General features: G+C 38.5%; 1 protein-coding gene across 6 annotated transcripts in view; it reads left to right on the top strand.

Annotated features, from left to right (window-relative positions):
• COBL (cordon-bleu WH2 repeat protein) overlaps window positions 1-15,675 on the top strand; it is a 159,764-nt gene that overhangs the window by 120,093 nt on the left and 23,996 nt on the right. For all 6 annotated transcript variants that reach the window (XM_071553616.1, XM_071553615.1, XM_071553620.1 and 3 more), the window contains one exon: window positions 12,086-12,398. In XM_071553616.1, coding sequence (XP_071409717.1) covers window positions 12,086-12,398 — 313 coding nt within the window. The remainder of the gene's footprint in view (window positions 1-12,085; window positions 12,399-15,675) is intronic.

The raw sequence follows: 15,675 nt of genomic DNA on the forward strand, positions 1-15,675 counted from the left end.
TTAAGTGTCCAAGTTTTCCAAGTGAAAACATTTGTTGTTTTTTTTTTTTTAAAGGATACATATACTGTAATTTGCTTGTTTGCTCCACTCCCTCATGGATGTGCCCAGCTTCCTCTGTACCTGCCAGCATTCCTGTTCTGTATTCATCACACTAATCAATGGGATTCAGATGTTCCTGAAATAAAATCATTTGTCTTCAGTCTGCTTTTACCAAGGACACATATTGTACTAAAAGGGCATTTCTTCACTTTCAGAGTACATTAAATACATACCACTGTTCATAAGACAAGGCTTTGGCAATGTATCAATTGCATTCTTACACACAAAAAGTCCTTGCATGGGGAAACTCCTTCCGTTTTTTTTTTCCACAGAGTTAAATTAGTGCCTGTGAGAAAATTAGCTGACTGAAAGCAATTGAAACAGAGGACTTTAAACTTACATGCTGTAATAGGAAGAGTAATAACAAACCACCAGCTTGATTCTGTGCTAGTTTGATAGGGTCTGCCCTAAGGTGAGTGAAGCATTTTAAAATCCCATACTGAAGTTATAAGCAACCAGGGAATTAAGATAATGTTTGAGCATTACTTTGCAAACTGCACTGTACAAAGTGAACCAATGGCCAGTCACACTTGCTAAAAAAATTTCTGAACATGCTCCTTGGGTAGTGGTTTTAAGAAAAAAAATTAACTGGCTCTTTTGGTTTGGTTTGTTTTGTTTTTTTAATTAGGGGTAAGAATAATAAAGAGAGAAGATAATAATGGATAAAAAAGGGGAAAAAATAGGTGGACATGAAAATTCAGAGGCTTGGAATTCTTGCTTTTTAAAACCAAAATGAATTTAGGATTTGGCAATTTTTCTGTTTTTTTTAATTTTTCTTTTTTGTTTTCTTTTTCTCTTCCCCCAGAACTCATCCAAACAATTCCTTAAGCCATTCTTTTGAACATCTGTATTAATGTCTAAGTTCCCTGGTACCTAAACCCCACCACACTCTGGGTGGAAGTTTTCCTATTGTTCATAGCATTTTTCCCTCAGGTATCCGTGGTAAACAGAGAATGAGCCTTTATGTCAGCATTTAGATGAAGAAAGTCTCGTTGCTCTGTCCTTCTATCTCATTATTAAACTTCTGGAACTGAAGTTCAAACTGTTATCCTTCCTGACTATTTCAGGAGAAGCTGGTATCCAGTTTAAAAATTCCTGAAGGGTTTCATAGACAAAACCTACAAGAGAGTGATCTTCTCAGCCTAATTTCTGTAGGAACCAAGACTAAAAAGAAAGAAACTCAAAGACCTTTCCGAATTTCCCATAGGAAAAATGACCTTTTAAGCTAAGCTATTTAAGCTCGTTAACTCAGGTGAAAAATTCCCCAAACTAGCTTGTCTGTTTTGAGGATATGATCATAGTGAACCTTCAAATTCTAGAAATGGCCCTGCTCCAGCAAAGCACTTAAGCATGCTTAATCAGGTACCCCATTATACAGCATGCACATTATTATTGAATCAACTGTGTAAATGAAAGCTTTAAAATGCTTCACATGAATAAAAATGCAGACAAATTTTCCCTATGGGGATTCATCCCATGCAGGAGATATCTGCAGCTTTGCATTTTAATCAGTGAACGGTCTGATCCTGCTCACATTGAAGTCAGTGGCAAAACCTAACTGCTGCAGTGAAAGCAGGATCTGATACTGACAGCATATAATATGAAAGGCGAGAATTTATTCCAAGTGGGTGTTCAGATGATGACCCATTTCTTGCACCAGGCTATTGTTCAGCAGAGCACCAGAGATGGCACTGCCATTAACATTTTACTATCTGCATATCAGTACAAAGTGTAATATCCAGTTACCACTCTTGCATGTTTGCATTTCTTCAAGTTAATAGGGAAAGAGAGCCCCAGGGCAAAGCATGATTGATGAGATAATTGACTTCATAAGAGGACTGTAGAAGAGCAGGCCAAATTCGGCTCTGACTTAAGTATTCCTATCTCTGCTTATGTCTGAAATAATCTGATGTAGTCCATCTGCTGTCATAGAGGAGTGGTGGCATGGCAGCAGCAGTGCTCTTCTGTGAGCACTTCGTTCTGTACCTCTCCAATATTCCCCTTCTTACTAGGCTCCCAGGGAGAGCTTCAGTGTGCACTGCTGGAAGAGATAACTTCGTGGCTAGAGTGTGAGACGGGGTTCATAGAATCAAAGAATCATAAAATGGTTAGGATTGGAAGGGACCTTAAAGATCACCTCTAGCCTACCAACCCTGCTGTGGGCTATGTGTCTAGTCCAAAGCCCCTGGCTTTAAATGCTTCCAGGGATGGGACATGCACAACCTCTCAGAGCAACCTGTTCCAGTGTCACAATGAAGAATTTCTTCCTCATGTAAAATCTAAACCCAGCCTCTTCCAGTTTAAAGCTGTTCTCTCTTGTCCTACCACTGCATGCCCTTGTAAAAAGTCCCTCTCAAGCTCTGTTGTAAGGCCTCCTTTTAAGGAACTGGAAGATGCCATGAGGTCTACCTGAACCCTTCTCTCGTCCAACCTGAACAAACGCAGCTCCTTCAGCCTGTTTTCACAGGAGAGGTGCTCCAGCCCTCTGATCATCCTCATGATCCTCCTCTGGACTTCATGATACCCTGCATTTGATTCTCACCCCATGCTGTGGTTGCTTGGCTATGTCTGTGTCACTGAAGAAGAAGTTTGTCTCTTGTGATCCTTTCATGCAACCAATTTATAGGCTTCTGCAGCATGTCTGCGGCTATTTCCTGCTAGAATAGACCCAGGGTGCCTGACAGTGTTTTAGGTGGTGAGTGTAACTGGCATGCACTCTCCTGGTCTCACTGCTCTCAGTTTGCCCTCGTTCCAGCAGGGGAGTCTGGTCTTCAAAGTGCCTAGGAAACATCCTTTGAAAATGCTACAATGGCCCTGTGGAAGGGATAGCACAAGACCTTCAGGGAGATGCTCTGGTCCTCAGTTTTGTTCCCTGCAAGAATAACTTTACTGGACAATTCCAGAAGGCAAATTGTCTTAGTGATGAGAAGTGTTCAGGTACTCCAAGTAGTTTCTATACCTGGTGTACACTTTTCTTGACATCATTGAATGTCTTACAGCTGTGAGAAATATAATAACACAGTAATCAAGTGTGAATGTGCAGTAAAATGTGTAATAACTAAACTCAGAAGAGAAACATGCTCTTCTAGGTTAAATTATTTCTGGAAATATAATTGTCAAAGTAAACCACTAGCCCAAGTTTACTGAAAAGCCTGTTGGAGAGGGAAGCAGGTATTCCACTGATTAGGAGGTCCAAGAGGAGTCAGGTAATATACATAAAAAGAGGTCAGACTAGAGCTTTGTGTCTTTGTAGTATGGAGGTGGAGGTGTATGGAAATGTTTTCATATCTAAATTTGGAGCTAGCTGTTGCAAATATTCTTTGTAGGCATTGCATTATTGGTGGTTTGGCTGAAATATGTTTTGGCCAATTAAATGGAGTTGTTTTGTGCCATTCTAATTATAAGTTAGAGAGGTGGTTTTTGGAGGAAAAAATTTTCTCAGGGCTCTGTCTGACTTCAGATTATAGTATAAGTACTATCCTATTAAAAGGTAGAAAGAGATGTAAGGGGAAATGATGGATGCACTGATGCTGGAACTGAAGGGTTGACATCACATATCTCAATAGACTGAGGTACTCTGAGGGTGAGTAGGAAAAAAATTTTGTGAGAGTGATGAAATCCCATTTTGTTTACCATCACTCCAGCCTGGAGTTCGCTCTTACCTTTTGGTATTAAGCAAAACCAATATTTGTTGCTTAGTAAGTCTGCACTGATAGGAAGGGTTTTTTTCTCATTTGTGCAGCAGTTCTCAGTAGAAGTGCTTCTGTACCCAAGGCAGGTATATTTTGTCCCTGTAAACAGACAGCAACTGTTCCAAATTTTTTATTTTGAGGTATGTCATACCTAATCGTTTCAGTAATAGATTATTACAGATTGATCTGATTCTTTTTCACCCTTCCTAACTTTCAAATCAGCTTTAATTAGAAATAAACACACAACTGTGAGTAGAATGGTGTCTCTGTACTATGGAAAAGAGCTCTTAAATCCCACAAGTGTGTCTGTACAAATGTGTATGTGTGTTTGGTTTAGGGCTGGGGTTTTGTCTCTTCTTTACTGAGTTTGCTGGTGGCTAGTTGCTGCCCAAGGAAAGTATAATTACAATACAAAAGTATTTTATGCTTTTCTCCTCTGGCTTATACTATAAATACAGAACTGTAGTAGAGGTTTTATGGAATCGTTAACAGACAAACTAAGGAAGAGAACTGATACAGAGTTCACAAGGGGAAAAAGATGGTGAAGTTTAAAAACAAAAGTTGAGCAAATGGCCTTTTCCCTGTGGTCTTAAAAATCACCTAATAAAACACTGTTTTATTGCATAGGTACACTAATCATTTCTGGTTTTAATCATTACACTGCATATGCTTTTCATGCAATTTTACAGAGTGTGTTCTCTAAGGTGGCTCATGAAAATCACCTTCACAGTCCATTTGTTTAGATTTTGCAGTGTGCATGAATGGAAGCCAACCACTTCTGTAAAGATGTGAATTGCCCAAATCTATCACTTAAGACTAGTAATTCCCAGAAAAAAATGTGGTGAGTGGTTCATTTCTTCACCAGGCTCGTTATATTGGGCAGTTTCTTTAGATCTAGATTTTCCTTTCTGACAGTGGCCCCCAAAGAGCCCTATTATTTATCATGGCCATGTTACCAGTGTTATACATGGTGATTTACGAAGTGCAAGTCTGAAGTTATCTATAACATGCTCTTAAATATACTTCCCTATTATCCTCCTCTTCTAACCTGCTTGTTCATAGTTTTTTGAACTGCATGGATAAGGCACTTTGCCCCTCTCCTCACCCTAAATGAAGGACCATCTAGAGCCCTGAAAGCAGCTTATGAATCATTCTAGCTTGCTGTTAACCTTAGATAGTGAACACCAGGAACTGTTGAGAAAGTCTCCCCATCATACTTCATTGTGTATAAAAGGAAATGAATCGTGCATACTACATTTTCTAAAATCTGTTCTTCCCTAAACCAAGTGGCAATGTGCTCCAGTTAATGAAAGAAAGATCTACTTTGACACATGATCCTTTTTCTGTCTAAGAGCATTTTGCTCTTCGTGTCACTTTTATGACATCTGATCCCTTTGAATAAGGAAGTCTAGTTGCTGGCTACAATGTAGAGTTGTCAGAGTGTCCAAACAAGGCTTTTATAAAAGCAAGGAGCTAGTAGGTTCAAGAGAGTGCCAAAAAGGAGAGGATGAAAAGCAGTTTAGCAATAGCAGCAGCATTTTAGGTCAAAGGGGCTTTGCAGGGGTCAGAGGTTCTTTTTCAGTCAGTAAAGAAAGGATTGTGAGAAAGAAATAGGAATAATAAAGTTCAATATGTTAATTCTTCCCTGTCTGAAAATCTGCGCTGCATTAGATGAGAAGTTTTTCTTAGCTTGTTTGGCAAGTGGTAAAAATAAAGGTCTGAAATGGGAGAGGTTAGCAGACATTTACTTGCAATGGTAGTTTCCTGTGAGTCTTTCAAGAGCCAGCAGACGTTTTAAGTAGTGTTGTTTTGAAAGAGAGACTTCACAATCATCTTAAGTCTACATTTGAAAGAAAAATCAAACATTAGCACATAGACCTTCACAGCTGCTTATATATGGAAAAAAACAGTGGAGGGACTGGAACACTCTTCTGTTTTCGTTCCCTGGCTTGATCCTATCTTGTATTGCCTTTGGTGTAGGAAACACTACTGCCAAAAAAAGCTTTTGTAAAAGTTACAATGCTTTTCTGTTGTGATATCAACTAACAACAGACAAGTTTAACCTCAAGGGAAGAGCTTAACTACCTCAAATTCATAAGGCAGGTTAAATGAGTCCACATTGTGTTTATTTTTCAACCATAGGAGGGTAGATCTAGGTAGCTAAGTTAACTGTCATTAGTTTGGGATTAACTATGGAAATGCTGAAGATTCACAGGGTGTATCTAATAACACTCCACTTAAAAGTTTCTGATGGTATGTCTGGTGACACATGTCCTTTGTAAGTCTTTTAATTTTTGTTATTGGCTGGCATGTAAAGGAATGGATTTACCTCTGTTTGCAGAGTTTGTGCAGTGAAAATGACTGCAATTAAAGAACCTACTGGAAAACATGAACATGGGGCGTAAGACTAGGAAGGAGACTGAAAATACCTCGTTATATGAGAACTGAGAGTCGCATGCAGGACTGTGTGAGTCAGCAACATGCCCTTAGAGTGATGAAGCACTCATCACAGACGAGGTTGCACTAGCAAAAGCACAGCCAGCAGATCAGAGGAAATGTTTATTCCCCTTTAGATGGCTGCCATGAAGCCACATATGAGTCCATTATCCAAAAGCGAGTCCAGTTTTGAGTTCTATGTAACAAGGTACTGACAAACCAGAGGAGAAGCACCAGAGTCTGGGAAAAGGCATCAAATATTTTCATGAAGGTGCTGAGGAAACAGGGCTTGTTCAGCCTGAAGAAGGAAAGGGTAGGGAGAATTTGAATGCCATCTTGCATCTAAAAGAAAAGGAAGAGTGAGCCAGATTCTTCTCTGAGATTCACTGCAAAAGGGTAAGACTGCAACAGTGACGAGTTGCAGCTAGAAATTTCTTAGTTTGACGTTAAAAAAAATATTCCTAAGTAGGAGAAGCATTAGATGTTGCCCAGGGAATGATTCATGATTTTTTCTAAGGAGAGTGTGGGGTGTCTGTGCTTGAATATTTTCAAAGCTCAGCTGCTCTAGGTCCTGAGCTACTTTGTTGAAGCTGGAAGTTATCCTTGCTTTGAGGAGGATATTGAACTAGATGACCACCAGAGGCTCTTTCCAAATGAAATTGGTCTCTGATTCTGTGACCTAAATGAGCTGAGCCAACATTAAGCTGCTCTATATCCTCATTTTGGAGGAGGACTGGAGCTGCAGAGCATGGTATCTCACCTCAGCTCTTCCTGGCTTCACCTTCAGTTTCTGCAAGTTACAGGAGTTGAGAGAGAAGGAGCACCTTAGAGCTCAAGCCATTCCCCCACTCCTCTTATACTATTGTTAATCTATAGCAGTGATCTTTTATATTCTGTTATTTTTATTTATTTAAAAAAAGAAAACATGTAGGCTCAAGTATGCCAAGATGCATGTTGAATTAAAATAGTTTTAATTATGATAGGGAGAAGATCACATTTATTCTTGAGCTTTAACTGCACACTGAATGGTTTTTAACACTTATCTCTACATACAAGTCTTTGATCAATGAGCAAAACAAGTAAAATGTTAAAAGAACACATTGTACCTGTGTGAAAACTTTAAGCAATTCCTGTGTTGTGTTCGTTATCTCTGTAAGTAATTGCCATAACAAATGTTTTCCCATTTCGTCCATCATCCATCTTCCAAGTGTATGAAAAAAATGCACTTTTTCAATACTGGTCTTTGGTGATGGTCTAACATTTTGCTGCCAGTACAAATAATTACAGCAGTGTTTCTTTCTCTTGCTAGAAGTTTTTAAGTACTGTCATTGAAAGAATTATGTTTTAATTTGGGGATCATTATAAGAATTAATATTCTTTAACATCAGGTAGTTTGCAATATTTTTTTACAACTTCATTATAATAGACCATTTGAAGTACAGTAAAGCAATTTTAGTCCATGAAAAGAAAGTTTTTTGGCAGTGGAACAAATGATGAAAGGAATTGTAAAACAATTACCAACTTCTTAGCAAGAGTCTGTTGAGTAAGAGGAGCTCTGCATCTCTAAAACCCCTGTGAAGTTCAGGTTACTCATCATTTAGGGGTGAATCAGCTGTTACATCTTCAAAAATGCTTTTGGATGTACTGTTTCTGTCATTACTGAATGTGACAATAAACCACCAGCAGTGTTGTAAAACCAGAAGGTCACAGTCCTTCTTGACCAGTTACGACTTATACCTTGTGCCCATTGGACTCCGAAGGAGTGAAGGCTTGGGCTTTGGGGACTGATTTTATAAGTCCAAGTGGGATATGCATCTTTTGAACACTTAGGTCTGATTCTAATCTCATTCAAATTCAGTGATAATAGTAGTAATCAAAGTGAGTATTTTACCCATGGTAGTTTTTACCTACTGAATTAAATCTTCATTTCTAAAAGTGCTGATTTGCATTTATACCAGATGAGGTTTATCTGTCTCCCCATCATTGGCATTCTCTATGAGTAATGTGTACATCTATGTGATATGAAACTGCACGAGTGCAGATACAACTCCTCTAAACTGGGAGTTCAGTGTTTTCCTAATTACTTACAGACTATTGAGATTAAAGCGACAAGATCTCTTTTGTGTTAAACAAGAAGCTCACATTCTTTACTCATGAGATACTCTCCTCTTTCCCTCTTGATGATCACTGGCTACATTCTTGCAAGCAAACATCCCAGTCCGTCCCCCTCTGCAAGAAAGCCTTTGTAACTTGTGGTTGACCTAATTGTGCAGCCACAGCACTGCTGCTGCGAATCTGGATAGATCCCTGGTACAGCCCTCATTTGGGCTTAGCAGTGTCTGCACCCTGAAGCAGGACATAGGTAAGAGGCAATGCAGGGCATTGAGGGACTCTCTCCAGTTTCAGTTTGGGGTGAGATGTCCCACAGAGATTTTAGAGTGGCTTGGAGACCATGGCCCAACTTCTACAGCCCTTTCAATATCACACCCCGCCTGAAGCCAGTGAACTGGGTCACATTACTTAATATGTTTGAAAACTCAGTCTTCCGAGGTACAGAAATGTTTCGATAATAGGTTATCTGTGGAAGTTGTTATTTTTGTGTTCATTCCTGAAGTACTTGCTGAATACTCTTAACCTGTATATGCCTACGTGAGGTCATGAAGTTCAGAACCTGAAATTGTCATAGTGTTATGAAAGAGAAAATAGAGGCAAATGTAGAGATTTTTCTTTATTTGGCCAACAAATAACCTCAGTAGCTGCCATCACAGTGATCACACTGTGTTTAGTGTGTGGTGGTTTTCTGTGTGTGCATTCCCTCAGAGAATAAAAGTATGCAAAAATTAAAAGGCAAAATCACATCTACTGCTGAATGTTACCCTATCCTCCATGTAGAATTAGAAAGTTTCATAAGGTGTATTCTGACTCCTGAAGTCAAGACTGCTCAGAAAAGTTGAGGCAGGCTTTTTTCATGTCATGTATCATCACCCAGTAATGCCCATCCATCTTCAGTTTGCACCAGTGAAGACTTAATCAAGCATGTAGAAGGAAAAATAGTTCTTACTTAATCCATCACAGAATGGCTCAAATTTAAAACAGGGAAGTTTTAGTGCTGCTCTTAGCTGAAAAAAGGTTGTTAACATGACACAGAACCATGACAGCCATGTTTTATATGTGTGCTTTCATGTTCAGACAAGTTGCCAACAATTCTTAGTTCAGTGCCATGTGTTAACTGTTTAAAAAATTTTTGAATCTTCTCAGTGAAGGTAAAAGACGGGGAAGTGCTCTGACAAGCTGATAGGCTTGAAGAAAAAGGGATATTTTGGTTTTGCTTGAGTAGAAAGATACCTATTTGTAGTTGTGTGCTTAAGAACAAAACTGCTGTTGAATGAGGAGGTTCTTATTCTGAACTGGGTGATTCAGCTGCCAAGATCTAGACATAACAGGGATCAACTTGAGCACAGACCCTGGTAATAAGGGAATTGGTTTTCATTTTAGTTGTCAATATGTGGGAACAATGGGTTTGGGATCTTGCCATAGAGCAGGGATAGACTTGGGTGTTATTACTACAGTAATACCAAGTAGAGTTGTATGACCAAAAGAATCTAAATCCCTAAGCGGAAAGATGCAGGAAATACTTGCAGGCAGGCAAGAAAAGGGTGAGGAAATGAGAAAGACAGCTAGGGAAGAAAAGGCTGCCATCCTCATGTCAGGATCTGGGAGTAGGTACTTTTTTATAAATTGCTGTGCCAGCTATAGTGCAGAGATCATTTGTGGCATCCAGGTGACTACAGATCTGACCTGTATTAATTATATAGAAATCTCTTTACATCAAGGTAATACTGCATTGTGCATTACTTTAAAATCTTCCCATGTGCTTCTACTCTTCAACTCCCACTCTTTAAATTGATTTCTTTGCTATCCTACTTCTTCCTGGTTTTAATATATTGTAGCTTCTACTAATGTTTTGGTGATGGGTTGTTACTGGGGGTTTTTTTGTTTAAAAGGCAAGAAGGCTGTATACTCTCACCTCTTTATTCACTGTCCATTTTTGAGGGGTTTTATTACTTGATGTTCAGTGTCAAATGATTCATATTTGTGTTTCATGTTGGTGTTTTTCTAACTCTGGATCTGTCATGAACATACTCAAATCCATTCAGTGACACATAGTTCCTGTAATTGCTATTTTAAAATGGAACGATCTCTTGGATTAAATCTAGAATCCAGAGCTAATGTTACAGAAAATAAGGTCAAAGAAATCAAATAACATTGCTTCCAAACTTGCAATAGAGTCTTTGGATCATCTTCCATCATTAATATCAATGCCTGACAGCACTTAAAACTTTAATCATGATTTGCAACCCTCTGAATTTTATTGCTTCTGCTGTCGGAAATCAATTTCAGTACTTAATGGCATCTTGTAACCTCTGTCAAGGAGAATGTTGGCTTGATTTTTTTTCTAGTTTTGCTCAAACCTTCACTGCTCAGCTACACCCTTACAAAATTATTTCTATGACATTCTCTGACAAAGTTATTTTCAATTCTCTGGCTTAAATAAAATGCTTTGGTGTATTCAAAATATTTCAGAAGTACTTTTCGCTGTTGATCGTTTTTGTTGAGCTGTAGCTTTCATGTCTGCTTCAAAAAGTTGTAGATTCTGACCCTAAAATATAGTGAAGTGTATGTTTAATCTTAGTCATGCTTACAGACTTGGGACTTCCCATATAATTAACATCCACCACAAGTGTTTGGAAGCTCAGACCATAAACTGACATTTAATATTTCTTTTGCTTACCAAGGTTGAAGAAGAGAATGGAGCACACTTACAAGTCCAAATTAAACTTTTAGATTAGTCTTTATTGATTCCTTTTGATCAGGAGAAGTATATTTGGGCTTGATTCTGTCTTTTGTTACTCAGTTATTTCAGTCATTTAAGTTATTGACCTTGTTGGGAGTTCCCCTTTAATGGCATAATTGCATGATGAAGTCTAGAGTACCTTTCTTAAGGAAAATTAAAACATTGTATTTTTTACAAAAAGACACAAAAGTTGGTAGCTCACAGGAATAAAACTAAAACAGAATATGAGAAATTGTGCTGTGTCTAATCTTCTCTCAAAATTTTCAACTTTTAATAGAATTGAACATGAAAAGGGCATATCCCTTGATCTTCTTTATAAATGACTAAACATTGGAAAAGTATCTGCTTTAGGCATTCTACTGTCTACTTTTCTGTACACTTATTAGTAGATTTTATATGCTTTGAAAAATAGACAATTGTTATTCTCCCACTTAACACAAAATTGAAATTGAATGGTGGTATTATAAGTGACACCCAGTGGGCCAGCAGTAGCTCTAATTTACAATTTCAGTGTTCTGACAGGGAAATACTGCCCTTTTTTTCTGTATACAGACTTCTTATTAGAAATATCATTACCTGTTTTGCAGAATGGAAGAAGAATAATGAGATTATCTTGTCAAAAGGAATAACAGAAGTGATTTCTTGAACTACATAGTTTAAACTTGGGTCTCATTCTCCAACAAACTGTTCCTGAAAAGTTGTTTCTTCATAGAATTAGGAAAACAGATTTGCTATGAAAGTTATAAAACACAAACTCCACAGAACTGGCATAACAATAAAAGCAAAGCACATAAATTTTGTCACTTTTTAAACAATCTTTATCTTATATACAAATCATAAATTTTGTCACTTTTCAAATCATCTTTATCTTATATAAAAGTATTGAGCTCCCTCCTACCATTTCTAATGTATTTCATGTGGGTTTTTTCCAAATAAAAAGAATAGCTCTCTGATTTATGTACTGATGCCTTTCAGCTAACTTTCTTTGCTGTGTTTCATTTAGAGAGCCTGCTGTCTACACGTGATAATGTTTATGTAGTGGATGACACAGTTCTGGAGCTATCAGAGGTGGAAGAAACGGCATCAGAAAGCAGCTGTTTTGCATCTGAGGACACCACAGAGGACTCAGGTGTTTTGAGTTCCCCATCTGACATTGTGTCTTTGGATTCACAAAATGACAGTATGAAGCTGAGAGACATCAAGCTGGTCAATGGCTACACAAACTCAGCTGAGGTGGATGCGATGTGCGGCACAGAGACAGGGCCTGCAAAGAACACCTCCTGCCATAGCGTGGGATCTGACAGTGCTCCACAGAGGTAAATGTTTACTTGCCACCAGCTCTTGGAAAATGTCTTGCATGTCATTCTTGCAGGGAATCATTCAAGAAAACCAACTATACTTTCTTCTGCTCTTTCATAAACCAGTACCATTGCCAAGTGACTCCTCCCAGTAGAAAGCTCACTGCCAAATCCCCTCCAGTGACATACTTGTAGCAACAGGCAAAGGTCACTTTTTTGTTTAAACTTGTAGTTACATTTCTTGCAAAAGACCACTGCCCTTCAGAGTTGATTTTTTCAAGAAGTCTGAAATAATTTTGTTACAACTTGATTTATATTGCACTTCTGATAGCATCTGGAGTGCTCAAAATGTTACTATATATTGATTCAAAAAATGACATGCAGGTCATATAATGGAAAATTCAAGCCACCAAAAGCTAGGTGGAAAAGGATTGTATGCAGTGAACTTTGGGAATTGGTTTGGGAGTGTGTACATACATCTACATATATATTCAAGTAATGCTAACCTCCACTGGCATTATACCTAGGGGTGGTTTTTTTCAGCATATTTCCTTTTTATTTTTCTTTTTTTCTTCGCATAAACAAACATTTTTCTGCAGTTTTTGCAGGAAAATACAAGAACGTGGAATTTAACTAGAAACTGCCTTCAAGCACAAATTACTCTCACCGTGTTTGTTTGCCAAAACTCACATAGTTGGTGGCATTGCTGCAAAGGGAACCCAAAATTTATAGGACTTTGCAAATACAAACTGCCTAAATAGGAAGCTGTGCCTCCAGCAAGGAGGGTGGCCTGGTAATTCTGACAGGGATCCACTCTGTGTGATGCTGCAGAGTCATGGGACAAGGGCCAGAAATTCCTCTGAATTCTCAGTTGACACGAAGCCTGTGCTTTCTGGTCTCTCTCCATTCAGCTACTAATGTGTAGCCCCTTCATAAGAGCGTGTATCATGACCTAGTTATTTCCTTCCACACATCTCTGAGTGAGAACTTTATCTTGGATCATGCAGTGGGTGATAACTTAGGGATAAATTAGGCCAAAGTCAGTATTGAAGCTATTGGAATGATCTTAGGGGTTTCTTTTATCCATCAGTATCAATGGGGACAAGGTCAAGGCTCACTTAGATAATTGCTCAAAATCACATTTTTCTTGTGATTTGCCATGTTTCAGTGTCATAGCTCCTGATGCAGTTTCTAATGGAAGGTTTCAATAGGCTAGTGTTGTAACTGCATGAATTAAAATTTCAGATGTGATCCAAAAAAGCAACCCATTAATTTCAGTAGACTTAGATTGGTCCTTGTGAGATAAATAGGCTATCCCAACTTTCCTCAAAATGCAGGATCTAAACTGGTTAGAAAAACACTCATGCATGTTCAGTGGGGGAGGAAGATGTTAGCATTTTGTTGAGCAAAGATGTCAAAGCAAAACCCTGTAATAACAATATTAATCACCTACAATATGGGGGAACTTTTTCTGGTTTTTTAATCAAGAGTGACCATACATCATTGTGACACAATCCCTCTTGAAAGTCAGTACTTTCTCCATCTTTCACTTCAGCCAGAGATATATATTCTTTACATTGCATATAGTTTACCTTTGCCACACAAACACACAAAACTTTTACTTGTTGGAAAGAGTACACATAGAAGAGACAGCAGGATGTTTCATAAGCTGTCCAGCAGGACTGCTGATTGGGAGTCTTGCTGAGCCAAAGGAGTGGAAGCTGGAAGGACAGTGTGGTGTACCCACCCAGTGCAGTCAGGGAGGTGGGAACTCCCCCTGCTCAGCTGCTGTGAGGCCAGTGCTGTATGCCCAGTCTTGGGCCCCCAGTTCAAGAGAGAGATTGGCAAACTGGAGAAGGTCCAGAGGAGAGCCACTGGAGAGGGCTGGGGCACTGGAGCACACGGGATATGAGGATGAGGGGAAGCAGCTAGGTTGTTCACTTTGGGAAAGGTATGTGGGCAAGGAGGGACCTGACTAGTCTTCTAAACAAAAGGAGGACTATGAGGCTTCTCAGGGATACACTGTGAAAGGACAGGAAGCAACTGTCACCAGCTGCTCTAAAGGAAATAAAAATTCAATATAAGGTGGAAATTTCTTAAATTGAGAACTGTTAAGCAGTGGAAGAGCTTGCCCAGAGAAGTCAAGGAATCTTCATGTCTGGAGATTCTCAGAATTCAGCCAGGAAAGCAGCCTGCTCTGGCTTTGAAATTAGCCCTGCTTGGAGCAGAAGGTTGGGTTAGGCTTCCAACTTATTTTTTCTGTGATTTTATCGTGCTAAATATTCTGTATTTATCGAACATGTCCATAAGCTAAAAAGAGTCGTTTGGGACTGAAATAGGAAATAGTTGTTTGGAGAATGCAGTTGTTTTTCATAAATGCTATTTATTTTTTAAGCTCTGGGATGGCAAAATTCCATCAAAACAGCTTTAGTGTATAGCAAAAATTTAGCATTTGTGTTGTATTTTAGTCTAATGTCAGCAACCACATAGATTGACATAGCAGTGATACTGATGGTAATATCTTTTAAAATGTTATGCTCTCAGTGTGACGGTAATATTTGAAGGTAAATCCAATTCCACTCCTAACCTATCTTTATAAACAAAACAGCTTTGAAAAATGTGCTCCTCTAAATCTTTTGGATATCGCGTTTCGAAGTTTTCAAAAACCACTTCCTATGTGTAGAAGGAAGGAAAAATCAGTTTTTAAACGTATTTGCATGAAATTCTTGTTAGAATCAGATATAAATCAATTCTGAGTACAATTTTGAGTACAACCAAATTCAGAGAACATCAGTTTCCACTTCGACTGTCAGAACAGCTGCCACCCTGCTAATAAAATGTGTTGGGAACTCTGAAATTGTACATAGTTCTTTGATGAATGGGCTACTTTGAAAACCAAACCAGCCTCTTAAATCCCCAGACAAGTCAAAATGAATTTCATGTGAATAATTGATACCAAGCTATACAGAATTTTTAATATATTTCATAAGCTACAAAACTTAAAGGAAAATTTTAAACAGAGTTTATTCTTTCCTTTCTATCTTCTTCTTGGTACACTAGTGATCCATGTACCAAGATCTAATTGAATTCTAAAAGGAAGATAAGGGTTGGGAATTGGATGAACATGTTGCTACTGTAAGGTAGCAATGGTTAGCAGCAATGAATCTTGAGTCCTCCTTGAATCTTGAGCACTACTGAAGCCAGAAATTTTATTTAGTGACTAATTTGGCCAAGGCTTGGGAGAAAAAGGTTAATAAGAGTAATGAAAACATTTAGCTTGTCATTTTAAATTGTA

Source organism: Pithys albifrons, chromosome 4, assembly GCF_047495875.1.
Source record: "Pithys albifrons albifrons isolate INPA30051 chromosome 4, PitAlb_v1, whole genome shotgun sequence".
Classification (NCBI taxonomy): domain Eukaryota; kingdom Metazoa; phylum Chordata; class Aves; order Passeriformes; family Thamnophilidae; genus Pithys; species Pithys albifrons.